The sequence below is a fragment of the Oncorhynchus clarkii genome, chromosome 13, assembly GCF_045791955.1.
Source record: "Oncorhynchus clarkii lewisi isolate Uvic-CL-2024 chromosome 13, UVic_Ocla_1.0, whole genome shotgun sequence".
Classification (NCBI taxonomy): domain Eukaryota; kingdom Metazoa; phylum Chordata; class Actinopteri; order Salmoniformes; family Salmonidae; genus Oncorhynchus; species Oncorhynchus clarkii.
The window spans coordinates 49,939,414-49,954,391 of NC_092159.1; the positions used below are offsets into that span (position 1 = coordinate 49,939,414).

Genomic DNA, 14,978 nt, shown 5'->3' on the forward strand with positions numbered 1-14,978 from the left:
TGGTCTCAAATTAAACAATTCTTGTGGAGGAAACATATATTACAAAGCAACGGAAACTGGCATTGACACCAAAATGTGTAATGGAAAAGTTGCATATATTGTTTTGGGATCTGCATTTACAGTGGTGAGAGAAAGTTAGTGAACTCTAGGATTTTCTGCATTTCAGAATACATGTGACCTAAAATGTGATCAGATCTTCATCTTGTCACGTTCTGACCATCGTTCGTGTGTGTTTTCCTTGTTTTAGTGTTGGTCAGGACGTGAGCTGGGTGGGCATTCTATGTTGTGTGTCTGGTTTGTCTATTTCTATGTCTGGCCTGATATGGTTCTCAATCAGAGGCAGGTGTTAGTCATTGTCTCTGATTGGGAACCATATTTAGGTAGCCTGGGTTTCACTGTGTGTTGGTGGGTGATTGTTCCTGTCTCTGTGTTTGCACCAGATAGGACTGTTTAGGTTTTCACATTTCATTATTTTGTAGTTTATTCATGTATAGTTTTTCCTTTTATTAAACAAACATGAATCATCACCACGCTGCGTTTTGGTCCGCCTCTACTTCACCTACAGAAAGCCGTTACACATCTGAGTTCTAGTAATAGATCAAATTAACCCGATTAAACAAATATCAAATCAAAACAATGTTTTATTGTTTTATTTTTCCAAATGACACAAAAACAATTGTACTTTTTCATTTCTTTGTCGGAAACAGTATGTGAATTTCTAGATTAATCTAAAGTATACCAAACGTTTAATATTCGTATTCCTTGTACGCAATGACTACTGATCACATTTTTTAATCACATTTATGCAGAAGTACAGAAAATCTTAAAGGGTTCACAAACTTTATCTCACCACTGTAATTTTGAAGATTCTGGGAAGTTAGAGCCATTCTGTTCATGTAGGCTAATGCATAACGTTTCTCTGTGCCATGGGCCACTAGATCCAGATGGCAATCTGTATAGAAGTCACTGTAAGCCAAATTAGTAAATATTTTTGTCTTGTAAATGCCATAGAAAGGAATAAACATTGTGATCTGAGTAATCTGAGTCTGATCATGTTAAGATTTGAGAAAGCTTGACTTTGCATACATCTGGGTCTAATTGCATTATGGCCAATGATGTACAGTTGGGTCCGAAATTATTGACACCCTTGAGCAAAAATGTATGTTTATAAAAAGAATACTGAGCTACTGTATATTGTGTGCAAACAAATTGGGTAAATTATATTATTTTAAACTAACACAATTGCACAATTTTGTTTAACAAGTAATAAAAACAATTCTCACATTTTAGACAATGAAATTAAATGTTTGTGACTGATTAAATTGTAAATTAAACCTAAAACTATGTATTGCCACTTATGTTACATTCATAAGAGCTCTGATTCAGCTGCCACCCTTAACACACAGAGAGAGGCACACATTACTGGCTTCTGATATAGACAGTTAAACCTGACTGCCACTTTCTCCTCTGGGGCCATGTCACCAATGATTGCGTCCACTGAAGCAGACTTGCCCATCAACCTAATAAACTCCTTAGCCAGATCCCTACACTCCCTCTTCACACTTTGTGCTAAACATTGTACCGTTGGTCTTCTGACTCTTCGCCTCTTTCACCCCTCCCTCACCTGTTTTATATCACAAAGATCATTTGAAAGGTCAGTTGAAAAGAATTGGCATAACAAAATTAACATTAAATAATATCAATCAAAGAGTAGGCAAAACTGTGTTACTGAAAATGGCAATTTATATGAGCACTGTGTGGTAACACAATGACTACTAATAACATACCCTCAGGTAGTTGCTGAGGGCTGAGGCTCACATGTTTTCTGGCACATCAGTATGTATCTTTATCTCCTCCGAATTGATGCTGTACATCATTTTCCCCCTGTGTAATTCCCAGAACCCTGATCACTAGAATGGCTTCAAAAGAGAAGTAAAAGTTTTTTAATCCACAGTAACTGTGCTGCTTTCTGGCATATAGCCTACATTATTAGCCCATACTATCTGTATGAAGGAATATACGCTGACGCTCTGTACATTATCTAGAATAATGACGATCTGGTAGGGACGACGCGCCATATGTTTAAAGTATTCAAGGCCCTGCAACAGACTGGTGTCCTGTCCAGGGGGTGTACCTGTGCATCAAGCTGCCTCATGCAGGTAGTGCAGGTACTGCAATATACATGGGACTACTGCACTCCTCTCTGCATCTTCTGCCAGCTGGATCATCTCCTGCTCTTCAAGGCTTATGTTCTCTGCAATTAAACACATTCCTTGGTCACCAGTACATCAAGGTTTCATATTAATCCAGGTTTCAGAGATAGGTGAACATTTGTTCCAGCCAAGCAGTTACACCTGACTAAGTTTGTCCAGTGTGGCAGTGATCAGCTAGAATTAAAATGCACCCCCCCCCCCCCCCCCTGAAAGGAGCAATAACTGGGGTGGGTTAGAGTGTTGAGGTGGAGTTGAGGATCTCCAGTGTCTGTGATGCACGCAGTTAAGTGCGACGCAGTCCCAGTGGCAAGCTCGAGACTGAGGAGACGCTGTCTATCCGTTTGAGTTTTGATGGTGAGTTTTTACCAGATAAAGTCATGCTAGGATATGTCAGGTATCACATAAGAGCTTTTGTTTCAAACCCACTATAGTGTTTCAGGTACTAAGCTTATGGTAATATTGCAGCCATATGTAGGAGGGAGATTTGGAAGTGTGAGAGGTGTACAGGAGGGCATGGGACAAAGGAGTGTGCAGTTTTGGTGGGAAAAGTGGTGTGTTTCTATTGTGGGGTTGCCCATGTTGCTTGGGATCAGACATGTCCTGTGCGAGTGAGACAGGTTGAGGTTACCAGGGTTAGAGCAATGCAGAAAGTGTCATATGCTGAGGCAGATCTTACCACATAAGTCTAGGACCTGAAAAACAATTTGCATTTCTCCCAGGGAGCACTTGATGTGATGAAAACAGGACAGCAGCAAGATGGCAACTAACTGTAAGTCCACGAGAAATTACATCTATGTTAACAATGACAGGGAAACAGGGTTATCTAGAAGGCTAATCAAGGAAAAAGAACATTGTTGTGGATGAAATCCCAGAGTCGCCACATGAGACCTGGACGGAGTCTGTTATTTTCTTGCTTTGTTCTTTTTTTCTTCTCAATATTATGTTCTCTCTGATAAGCTACCCAGTAAAGGGATAAAGATAGCCCATATGAATATACAGCCTTAGAAATAAGGTTAGTGAAATCAATAACTGGCTTACATCAGATAATATTTATATATTGACTATCTCTGAGATTCACTTAGATAATTCCTTTGATAATAGAGTAGTAGCAATACAGGTATATAACATCTATAGAAGAGACAGGAATACTTGTGGGGGAGGTGTTGGTATGTATATTCAGAGGCATATTCCTGTCAAGAGACGATCTCATGTAATGTTTTTGAAGTGCTGCGGTCGAAGGTTCACCTGCCTCATCTCAAGCCTATTCTTGCGGGGTGTTGCTATAAACCACCAAGTGCTAGCAGGCTGTATCTGGATAATATGTGTGAAATGCTTGAGTGTATGTGTTGTTAACGGAGAGGTCTATTTTCTTGGTGACCTGAATATAGATTGGTCTTGAGCGGACAGCTTGATGAAAACAAGGCTTCTTACTGTAACCAGTGCCTGTAATCTGGTTGAGGTTATTAATCAACCAACCAGGGTGTTTACAAACACTACAGGAAATATATAATCACATGTATTGATCACATTTTTAATAATGCTGCAGAATGCTTTGTTCTAATGCTTTGTTCTAAAACTGTATCCACATCCATTGGACATAGTGACCATACTATACTGTAGTGGGCTATATCCAGAAACGCCAAAGTTCGAAAGGCTGGGCCTAAAATAGTGTATAGGAGATCATACAAAATGTTTTGTAGTGATTCCTAAGTTGAAGATGTAAAAAATATTTGTTGGTCTGATGTGTGTAATGAGGAGCATCCAGACTGTAATAGGTCTGGGTGTAGCTGGTGCAGAGGAGTCAGGCGCAGGACAACAGAGATGAGTAATACATGTACATTTACTCAAGACTTTCAAATACAAGTCGATAATACCGAGCCCACAATACGGACCGGACCGTAAATACAATAAACAAACACGCACAAAAACCATTGGGAAAACAGAGGGTTAAATAATGAGCATGTAATTGGGGAATTGAAACCAGGTGTGTAAAACAAATGAAAGTGGATCGGCGATGGCTAGAAGGCCGGTGACGTCGACCGCCGAACGTCGCCCGAACAAGGAGAGGGACCGACTTCGGCGGAAGTCGTGACACAGTGTAACGGTTTTTTTCCGTTGAAGGAGAGGACCAAAATGCAGCGTTGTTAGTGTTCAACATGTTTAATAAGGACAATAAACGTGAACACTACAAAATACCAAAAAAAAAAACAAATGTGAAAAAACCGAAACAGTCCTATCTAGTGCATAAACAAAGGCAGAAGACAACCACCCACAAAACCCAACACAAAACAGGCTACCTAAATATGGTTTCCAATCAGAGACAATGACAAACACCTGCCTCTGATTGAGAACCATATCAGGCCAAACAACAAACCCAACATAGAAACACAAAACATAGAATGCCCACTCAGCTCACGTCCTGACCAGCACTAAAACAAAGAAAACACAAAAGAACTATGGTCAGAACGTGACACACAGACACTGCACTTGATGCATTTATGACATTGTTTCTTCCAGCTATTGAAGTATGCACCTATAAAGAAACTGACTGTTAGAACTGTTAATGCTCCGTGGATTGATGAGGAATTGAAAAACTGTGTGGTTGAGAGAGATGAAGCAAAATGAGTAGGCTAATAAGTCTGGCTGCACATCTGATTGGCAAATTTACTGTAAATTGAGAAATTATGTGACTAAGCTGAAACAAAAAGAAAAAGAAAATGAATCATGAAACTAAGATAAATATTATAAAGTATGAAGGAAAAAAAGTTTAAAAGTACTTTAAATTAAATAATGGACAGAAAGACATTCAACTCCATATATCATTGAATCAGAAGGCTCATTCATCACAAAACCTTTTGATATTGCCAATTATTTTAATTACTATTTCATAGGCAAAGTGGGCAAACTCAGGCATGAAATGCATAAAATACTTAATAATGAAAGGAAAGCGTTGTCATTTTTTATTCTGTCAAGTTAGTGTGAAAATGTATTGTTGTCCATCAATAATGAGAAACCACCTGGTATTGACAATTTAGATGGAAAGCTACTGAGGATGGTAGTGAACTATATTGCCACTCCTGTTTGTCATACAGTGCATTCTGAAAGTATTCAGTAACACAGTGGCCTCCATCATTCTTAAATGGATGAAGTTTGGAACCACCAAGACTCTTCTTAGAGCTGGCCGTCTGGCCTGACTGAGCAATCGGGGTAGAAGAGCCTTGATCAGGGATGTGACCAAGAACCCGATGGTGACTCTGAAAGTCCTCCAGAGTTCCTCTGTGGAGATGGGAGAACGTTCCAGAAGGACAACCATCTCTGTAGCACCAATCCACCAATCAAGCCTTTATGGAAGAGTGGCCAGACGGAAGCCACTCCTCAGTAAAAGGCACATGACAGCCCTCTTGGAGTTTGCCAAAAGGCACCTAAAGACTCTCAGACCATGAGAAACAAGATTGTCTGGTCTGAAGAAACCAAGATTGAACTCTTTGTCCTGAATGCCAAGTGTCACATCTGGAGGAAACCTGGCACGACCCCTACGGTGAAGCATGGTGGTGGCAGCATCATGGTGTGGGGATGTTTTTTAGCGACAGGGACTGGGAGACTAGTCGGGATCGAGGCAAAGATGAACGGAGCAAAGTACAGAGAAATCCTTAGTGAAAACCTGCTCCAGAGCGCTCAGGACCTCAGACTGGGGCGAAGGTTCACATTCCAACAGGACAACGACCCTAAGAACACAGCCAAGACAACTTAAGAGTGGCTTTGGAACAAGTGTATGAATGTCCTTGAGTGGCCCAGCCAAAGACTGGACTTGAACCCGATCGAACATTTCTGGAGAGACATTAAAATCGCTTTTCAGCGACGCTCCCCATCCAACCTGTCAGAGCTTGAGAGGATCTGCAGAGAAGAATGGGAGAAACTCCATAAAATGCAGGTGTGCCAAGCTTGTAGCGTCATACCCAAGAAGACTCAAGGATGTAATCCCTGCCTAAAGTGCTTCAACAAAGTACTGAGTAAAGCGTCTGAATACTTATGTAAATGTCATATTTACGTTTTGTTTTAAGCAATGCAAAAATGTCTAAAAACCTGTTTTTGCTTTGTCATTATAGGGTATTATGTTTAGATTGATGAGGGGGAAAAAAACAATTTAATCCATTTTAGAATAAGGCTGTAACGTAACAGAATGTGGAAAAGTTCAAGGGGTCTGAATAATTTCTGTATATGTACTGATGTGTGAGTAACTGTCAGTAATGTGTGTAACTGTCAGTAGGACCTTTTTTGTTGTTCTATTGCTCTTATTTTAAATGTGTGTAGTTCAGTCCTTGAGCTGTTCTTGTCTATTGATGTTCTGTATTATGTAATGTTTTGTGTGGACCCCAGGAAGAGTAGCCTCTTCAGCAACAGCTAATGGGGATCCTAATAAAATACCACAACTAAAAACAGTGAGGAAAGTAGAGGATGGTGAGAAAGGGTGAGGGAGCCTGAGAGGATCCCTGTGAGTATTGGGACAGTACAGAGTAAACCAAACAGTTTGTGCTTTAGTAAGGTTGACTTCTTGGCATTTATTGCTATGGTCATTACTGCACAGATGGAAAGGAAATCCCAGAAGACTGATTTGGTGGTAGAAGCAGCAGAGACATTTTTGGGTGTTGAGATTTTAGTGCAGAAGAACTACAGGGGGATTTGAGAGAAGGGGTTCCAGCCTCCCAGGGTGATGGCCTGGTGTAGGATGTTAGGGCCAAAGTAGTGTGAAGGGTGGTGGGTTTGTTGGGTATAGTGGTGTATATCTAGGGGTAGATGGTGGTGCAATAAATAAAAAAATCTCCCAATTTCACTTTTTTTGAACAAAATGTGCAATTCACACTCCGACCTGTGAAGGGCAGCAATATGCAACAAAGCTTATAGTCTGCCGGAAAACAACTCTTTACAGTACTTTTCCACTTCCTTTTTCTACGGCGCTTTTAAGAAGAAAACTGTGACTCGGCTGATTGACCGAATAAAAGCTGCCGTTTGGTCGTCACAATCTCAAAGGTGAGATTCGAATAAGACATATAAAGATGTATGAATATGTCATGTTTAAAATGACGTTTAGGGTAAACATAATGTGAGATGTACTCGAGTGGATGTTACTGCCACCGCCGTTAGCTTAGCAGATTGCTATCTGCCACCTGGCTAACGAGCTAGCAAGCATGCTGGTTAGCTTGCCATAGTGTCCATATGGAAACAGAACGTAGTTGCGCTCACTTGTTGATGTCCCCGATTAATGTCACCTTACTAGATTTGGCTGTTGTGACATTTTTGCTTAGCTAAGTTATCTAACTTGGTCGCCCGTTAATATACTGCTAGCTGGCTAACGTTAGCAAGCTTAGGCTATGGTATTGTAGATAACGACGTTAGCTATAACTTGTACATTGCATAAGAAATCATCATGCAGATAATCCAATATTCAAATAGTCTATCGATGGCAGTTTCTTACTAATCCAAGAGTTATGTGTCCTGGGTCCGTGATGACTAGGCCACTGCGCAAACTGAAATGCCTATCTAATGTTAGTGCATTGCTGAGTGAAAACAGTGCTGTTCATTGTCTGAGACCCTGCGGCCTAGGTTACTAATCTTATCATCCACTTGCGTATATACATCAAATGTCTATCTAATATACATAGTATAAGGTAACTAGATATTGTTCAAATCTGCGTTTCATTTTAAATGTTTACAACATCTGCCCTAACCTCAGACCATGGCGAAGTTCCATGCCCCTGAGATCCAGGACAATCCCTCTGGATGGGGTCCCTGTGCTGTCCCTGAGAAGTTTAAGGACATGCCCTACCAGCCCTTTAGCAAAGGAGACCGTCTGGGAAAGGTTGGTCTCCCTCTGCTGCCTCTCACCTTTAATTATAAACAGCAGTTTGCCCTGCTTCAAGAGGAGGAACTTAGGCTGACTGATTTACTTTTCTGTCCATCTGTCCAGGTGGCTGATTGGACAGGAGCAACCTACCAGGACAAGAGATACACAAGTGTGTTAAATTGTATTGTAGGATTCACGATAATAACATGATATGGTGTAAACATAATCCAGAATATATTGCCTATTCTAAATGTCTATATTCAATATTGATTTTGAGTTATTTCAGACCATGGATGCCATCATTTGACATTTGGTTGAATGTTTTGACAGACAAGTATTCATCTCAGTTTGGGGGTGGTAGTCAGTATGCCTACTTCCATGAGGAGGACGAGACGAGCTTCCAGCTGGTGGATACTGCCAAGACGCAGAAGACTGCCTACCAGAGGAACCGCATGAGGTTTGCACAGGTACAAGACTAACCTGCTCGACCACACACACACAGTACCCCAAAAAGTATTTTCTGTGTCACCTTTTCTATAACAGGATGTTTTGTTCTGTTTTTACAGAGGAATCTGCGCAGGGACAAGGACCGCAGGAACCTGACCCAGTTCAATATGCAGACCCTCCCGAAGAGTGCCAAGCAGAAGGAGAGGTGAGCTGCCTGCAGTTGTTTAGCCGCCTGCAGTTGTTTAGCCAATCCACTGCTAATGTGGCTTTCTAAAACACATGTTGTTCTCTGGTTCTCTCTAACTCTGTCTAATCTCACGTGGCTCTGTCCAGGGATCGCATGCGCCTACAGAAAAAGTTCCAGAAGCAGTTTGGCGTCCGTCAGAAGTGGGACCAGAAATCCCAGGTATGGGAAGATCAACAACATCAGTGCACCTCCGGACATCTGAACCGTATTGTGATACTCCTCAGATAACATCTGATGTAGTCGTATGAAGTTTCTGGCAACAGTCTTCCCAAACACCTGCTAACGCTACCATCCGTGCCTGTCTCTCCTCCCTCCCCTTTCCCTTTCCCCCCTCATACCTTTCATTTCAAGGCCCAGTTGAAACCCCGAGACTCGTCGGTGGAGGTCCGGAGTGACTGGGAGGTGAAGGAGGAGATGGACTTCCCCAGACTGATGAAGATGAGATACATGGAGGTGGAGGACCCCACTGACATGTGAGTGACTTATCAACACTGCATCTGTGCTCAATCCAGGGGAGAACGAGTGCCCCCTCGCATTGAGTTCAAGTTGATGGACGACCGCGGTACTTACTGCAGGCATTGTTTCCAGAAAACAGTATCCCCCATTATAGTGAAAGGGGAAATGGTGCTCTTTGTGGTCAGTATTCGTGGATGTATATAAACAAAATATTCAAATGCAATCATGGTACCAATAATGCCTTCTATTTCACCAGATGTATGTCTTTGAACCAATTACTTTAAAATCACAGACAAAGTTACAAGAATAATCTAGATGCTAATGGCAGCCTGCAGTACCTCTATCAGCCTTCAACTTGAGATACTCCATGAGAGGGAGCAGCACTGAGCTAGCCTTCAACGTCACTTCATAGAGTAGGTTTTCAACAACTCCTCTGTATAAAAGGATGGTGACATGCTGAGATGACACTTCCTTATCATGAAATGCGCCACTGAGCATTCTCATAGGAAACAATGGGGTGATGTCATCGATGGCTTTGTCCATATTTTTTACAGTCTGTCTCACAGTTCAGAACAAAACCCACAGTCTAAATAACATGTTTAAGCTGCTTTTCACCTGCAATGAGTCTGGTCTGTTTTTTCCTTTTTGTATCTACTGGAAGACAATATCATATCCACGTAAAGTCAGTTGATTTCCTTTCTCCCTCAGTGAGTGCTGTGGTGCGTTGGAGTACTACGACAAGGCCTTCGACCGAGTCACCACTCGCAACGAGAAGCCTCTCAAGAGCATCAAGAGGATCTTTCACACAGTCACCACCACCGACGACCCTGTCATCCGCAAGGTACACCCTCTCAATTCCACACTTACAGCACTGTGCCAGATACAATAAGCCACAGCAACATATTATTAATTCAGTCCTTTTGTTGTTTTGTCTGAACATTCTTGTCCAGAACTAATGGTTTCACACATTTCAGAAACAAAAACATGATTATTACAATGTCTACTGCCCTGTAGAGTGTATTCTCTGCTCTGATGTAAATCCTTCCCTATACCTTCCTCTCTGCAGTTGGCTAAGACCCAGGGCAATGTGTTTGCCACCGATGCCATCCTGGCCACCCTGATGTGCTGCACGCGCTCAGTCAACTCCTGGGACATTATCGTGCAGAGAGTGGGCAACAAGCTCTTCTTTGACAAGAGAGACAACTCTGATTTTGGTGAGGCTTTCTCAAGTTAATCTATTCAGCTGTTGGTCCAACTCTGACTGATCAAGGAAGTTTTGTTTACTGGTGAATCGGTAGTTTACCTTATATCAAACTCTCTAATATTTAAGTCTTCTTGTCATAATGCCAGTGTTTAGGGGTGCGTTTGGTTTTTGTGCATTCGGCTCATCTAACCATCTGTAACTGTACATGTCAGATCTGTTGACGGTGAGTGAGACTGCCAACGAGCCACCACAGGATGAGGGCAACTCCTTTAACTCGCCCCGTAACCTGGCCATGGAGGCTACCTACATCAACCATAACTTCAGCCAGCAGTGTCTGCGCATGGTAAGACCACTACAATTATACACCAATGGACATGTCTAGTGACATTCCTTCAATGTGAGTGTGATGTGGAAAAAGTACAAGCATTTCTGCCATTGTAAAGAATACATTTAAATTTGATGTTAATTATTTCAGTTCTAATAGGATGCCGTGTCTTTGTTTCCCCTCAGGGTGGGGAGAGGCACAAGTTCCCTAACCCCAACCCATTTGTAGAGGAGGACATAGACAAGAGTGAGGTGGCCTCTGTTGCCTACAGGTGGGTACTGACCCGTGCTGCTCTCACTACTGCAGACCATCTAATCAGTCAGACCATCTAATCACAGTTAGTTAATTCACATCTGTAAGAAGTCTCTTACATTTGTTTGGGTACTCCTGTTTTTAAAAGGATCCATGTGATGTGTCCTGCTGGACTCTGGGTTAGTGTTGAGGGGTGCGGCTGTGTAGCCCTGTAAACTCACCTGTTTCTGTCTCAGGTACCGCCGCTGGAAACTGGGGGAGGACATTGACCTGATTGTACGCTGTGAGCACGATGGAGTGATGACCGGGGCCAATGGAGAGGTGTCCTTCATCAATGTGAAGACCCTCAACGAGTGGGACTCCCGGGTAAGAGGAGGAACGAGTGATGACAGAAAATACAGTATCAAATATCTAGTACTTTCTCTGGGGATGAAATGCAGTGTTAACTTCCCCTCTAATGCTTAATGTTGTTTGTTCTTGTCTTAAGCACTGTAATGGAGTGGACTGGCGTCAGAAGCTGGACTCTCAGAGAGGAGCTGTTCTGGCCACCGAGCTGAAGAACAACAGCTACAAACTGGCCCGCTGGACCTGCTGTGCCATGCTGGCTGGCTCAGAGTACCTCAAGCTAGGGTCAGTGCCCCCCCCCCCCCCCCCCCCAAAAAAAAACTCACACAGGTCAAGTGCGACTATACTGTTTTTACAGCAACCATTTTCCCCCTTCAAATTGTCCATAAATTCACCTGGTTATGACCTCCATCAGTTAAATCCCCTGCCCTCCCCTGTCTCTAGGTACGTGTCTCGTTATCACGCGAAGGACTCTGCGCGCCACGTGGTCCTGGGCACCCAGCAGTTCCAGCCCACTGAGTTTGCCAGCCAGATCAACTTGAGCATGGAGAACGCCTGGGGCATCCTACGCTGCGTCATCGACATCTGCCGCAAGCTGGAGGAGGGCAAGTACCTCATCCTCAAGGACCCCAACAAGGTGAGCCCGGGACTGCTGACCATTGAGACTCTGTGACCGCTGACCATGGAGCAGAGCATGCCCTTGACTGTTTCTGTAGAGCGCTGCCAATGACTTGAAAGACTAGTACTTGTCTCTGCAACTTGTAGTAGTTGATTTCCCCCATTGTCTGACAGTGTCTGCACACAGAGCTCTAGAAATGTTAGTGTTCCTTACAGAGAGTCAATATCATCATTGTGTGCTTTTGCCAACAGCAAGTGATTCGCGTGTATAGCTTGCCTGACGGAACCTTCAGCTCAGATGAAGATGAGGAAGAAGATGATGATGATGATGAAGAGGATGAGGAGGAGGAAGGTGAGGACTGCCACCATTGCACTATGCAGTACCAGTACTATGTTCACAGGGCATTTGGAAAGTATTCAGACCACTTAACTTTTTCCACATTTTGTTACGTTACAGCCTTATTCTAAAATTAATTAACTGTTTTCCCTTCATCAATCTACACACAATAACCCATAATGACAAATCGAAATCAGGTTTTTTAGAATTATTTGCAAAAATATAGAGCAATACCTTTTTAGGTATTCAGAGCCTTTGGTATGAGACTTGAAATTGAGCTCAAGTGCATTCTGTTTCCATTGGAAAAAAATGAGCAGCAGTAAATAACAATAGCGGGGCTATATACAGGGAGTACTGGTGCAGGGGCACCGGTATTGAGGTAATATATATACATGTAGGTAGAGTTATTACAGTGACTATGTATAGATAGTAACAGAGAGTAGGGGGGGGGGGCAGCAATGCAAATAGTCTAGGTAGCCATTTGATAACCGTTCAGGAGTCTAATGGCTTGGAGGTAGAAGCTGTTTAGAAGCCTCTTGGACCTAGACTTGGCGCTCCGGTACCGCTTGCCGTGCGGTCTCAGAGAACCGTCTATGAATTTTGTTTAGGGCCTTTCTCTGACACCGCCTGGTATAGAGGTCCTGGATGGCAAGAAGCTTGACCTCAGTGATGTACTGTGCCGTACGCACTACCCTCTGTAGTGCCTTGCGGTCGGAAGCCGAGCAGTTGCCATACCAGGTAGTGATGCAACCCATGCCACATCTTTTCAGTCTCCTGAGGGGGAATAGGTTTTGTCGTGCCCTCTTCACAACTGTCTTGGTGTGCTTGGACCATGTTAGTTTGTTGGTGATGTGAACGCCAAGGAACTTGAAGCTCTCAACCTGCTCCACTACAAACCCGTCGATGAGAATGGTGGTGTGCTCTGTAGAGGTTGAGTTTGCCAAAAGGCACCTAAAGACTCTCAGACCATATAAAACAAGATTCTCTGGTCTGATTTAACTATTTAGCCTGAATGCCAAGCGTCACGTCTGGAGGAAACCAGGCACCGCTCATCAACTGGCCAGTACCATCCCTACAGTGAAGCATGGTGGTAGCAGCATCATGCTGTGGGGATGTTTTTCAGGGCAGGGACTGGGAGACTAGTCAGGATCGCGGGAAAGATGAACAGAGCAAAGTACAGAACCTGCTCCAGAGCGCTCAGACTGGGAAAAAGGTTCACCTTCCAACAGGACAGCAAACCTAAGCACACAGCCAAGACAACGCAGGAGTGACTTCAGGACAACTCTCTGAATGTCCTTGAGTTGCCCAGCCAGAGCCCGGACTTGAAGCAGATCGAAAGTCTAGAGACCTGAAAATAGCTGTGTAGTGACGCTCCCCATCCAACCTGACAGAGCTTGAGAGGATCTGCAGAGAAATGGGAGAAACTCACCAAATGCAGGTGTGCCAAGCTTGTAGCATCATACCCAAGGCTGTAATCGCTGCCAAAGGTGCTTCAACAAAGTACTGAGTGAAGGGTCAGAATACTTATGTACATGTGAAATTCCAGTTTTACATTTTTTATAAATTTGCAGAAAGGTCTAAACCTGTTTTTATTTGTCATTAAGGGGTATTGTTTGTAGATTGGGGGGGGATTATGTTACAGCCTTATTCTAAAATGGATTACAATGTGGAAAAGTGAAGGGGTCTGAATACTTTCCGAAAGCCCTGTATATATTACAATGTGTGGGCAGTGGTCTCTGAACACTTTAAATTATTTATGTGATTGTATTCTAATGGTTTAAGTAATGTGATTAATAGTTGAGTTGTTGTACAATACATTAACATGTTCTGAATTACTTATGTTTACTGGTTTTAAAGTCCTTTTCTCTCCCACTTATTTCTCTCTACTCCTTGTCCTCTTTTTCTAGATGAACAAGAACCCTAAGGTGTGGCAATTGCACTAGTTACCAGGTGGCCTGCATCACACAAAATACTTCCTCGTTACATTCGAATAAAGATCTGAGAAACTGGCTCTTGTTTCCATTTATTTTGTATTTTCTCCTACTGAAAGGAGAGATCATTATTTTCTTACTGAAAAATAATCACTAAGCAGGCATGAGTCATCAAAATGAGTCATAATGAGGATTCCTATTCTGCTCATCTGTGAAGTGTATATATTGTTGATAGCAATTGAATATTCTGGTATATTTAGATACTTGACCTTTCTGTATAACGGTTGAGTGAATGGTTACTGGGTAGGTCAAATCAAATGTATTTATATAGCCCTTCGTACATCAGCAAATATCTCAGTGCTGTACAGAAACCCAGCCTAAAACCCCAAACAGCAAGCAATGCAGGTGTTGAAGCACGTTGGCTAGGAAAAACTCCCTAGAAAGGCCGAAACCTAGAGGAACTGGGTTATGAGGGGTGGCCAGTCCTCTTCTGGCTGGGCCGGGTGGAGATTATAACAGAACATGGCCAAGATGTTCAAATGTTCATAAATGACCAGCTTGGTCAAATAATAGGTCTGGGACAGGTAGCACGTCTGGTGAACAGGTCAGGATTCCATAGCCGCAGGCAGAACAGTTGAAACTGGAGCAGCAGCACGGCCAGGTGGACTGGGGACAGCAAGGAGTCATCATGCCAGGTAGTCCCGAGGCATGATCATCCGAGAGAGAGAAAGGGAGAATTAGAGAGCGCATACTTAAATTCA

General features: G+C 42.9%; 1 protein-coding gene across 2 annotated transcripts; it reads left to right on the top strand.

The window, feature by feature from the left end:
• The first annotated feature begins 7,136 nt into the window (after positions 1-7,136).
• On the top strand, positions 7,137-14,295 carry LOC139364976 (eukaryotic translation initiation factor 3 subunit D). 2 transcript variants are annotated; one of them, XM_071102258.1, is made up of 16 exons: positions 7,137-7,241; positions 7,945-8,070; positions 8,179-8,224; positions 8,386-8,522; positions 8,622-8,707; positions 8,836-8,908; positions 9,107-9,222; positions 9,914-10,046; positions 10,272-10,419; positions 10,622-10,752; positions 10,920-11,005; positions 11,223-11,352; positions 11,474-11,616; positions 11,776-11,968; positions 12,202-12,301; positions 14,194-14,295. In XM_071102258.1, the coding sequence occupies exons 2-16, from the start codon at positions 7,948-7,950 to the stop codon at positions 14,208-14,210; spliced, it is 1,662 nt and encodes a 553-aa protein (XP_070958359.1). In that variant the 5' UTR covers positions 7,137-7,241; positions 7,945-7,947; the 3' UTR covers positions 14,211-14,295. The 2 variants fall into 2 exon arrangements, with proteins under 2 accessions (XP_070958359.1, XP_070958358.1); XM_071102257.1 differs by having other exon boundaries at positions 7,141-7,241; positions 9,101-9,222.
• The last annotated feature ends 683 nt before the right edge of the window (positions 14,296-14,978 follow it).

What these genes read in the sequence shown, in the direction of transcription:
- LOC139364976 (XM_071102257.1), top strand. Translation starts at nt 7,948, where the DNA reads ATGGCGAAGTTCCATGCCCCTGAGATCCAGGACAATCCCTCTGGATGG. An exon ending in AGTGGGACCAGAAATCCCAG is followed by an intron (nt 8,909 to 9,100) that starts GTATGGGAAGAT and finishes TTTCATTTCAAG; the next exon opens with GCCCAGTTGAAACCCCGAGA. An exon ending in TCCTCAAGGACCCCAACAAG is followed by an intron (nt 11,969 to 12,201) that starts GTGAGCCCGGGA and finishes TTTTGCCAACAG; the next exon opens with CAAGTGATTCGCGTGTATAG.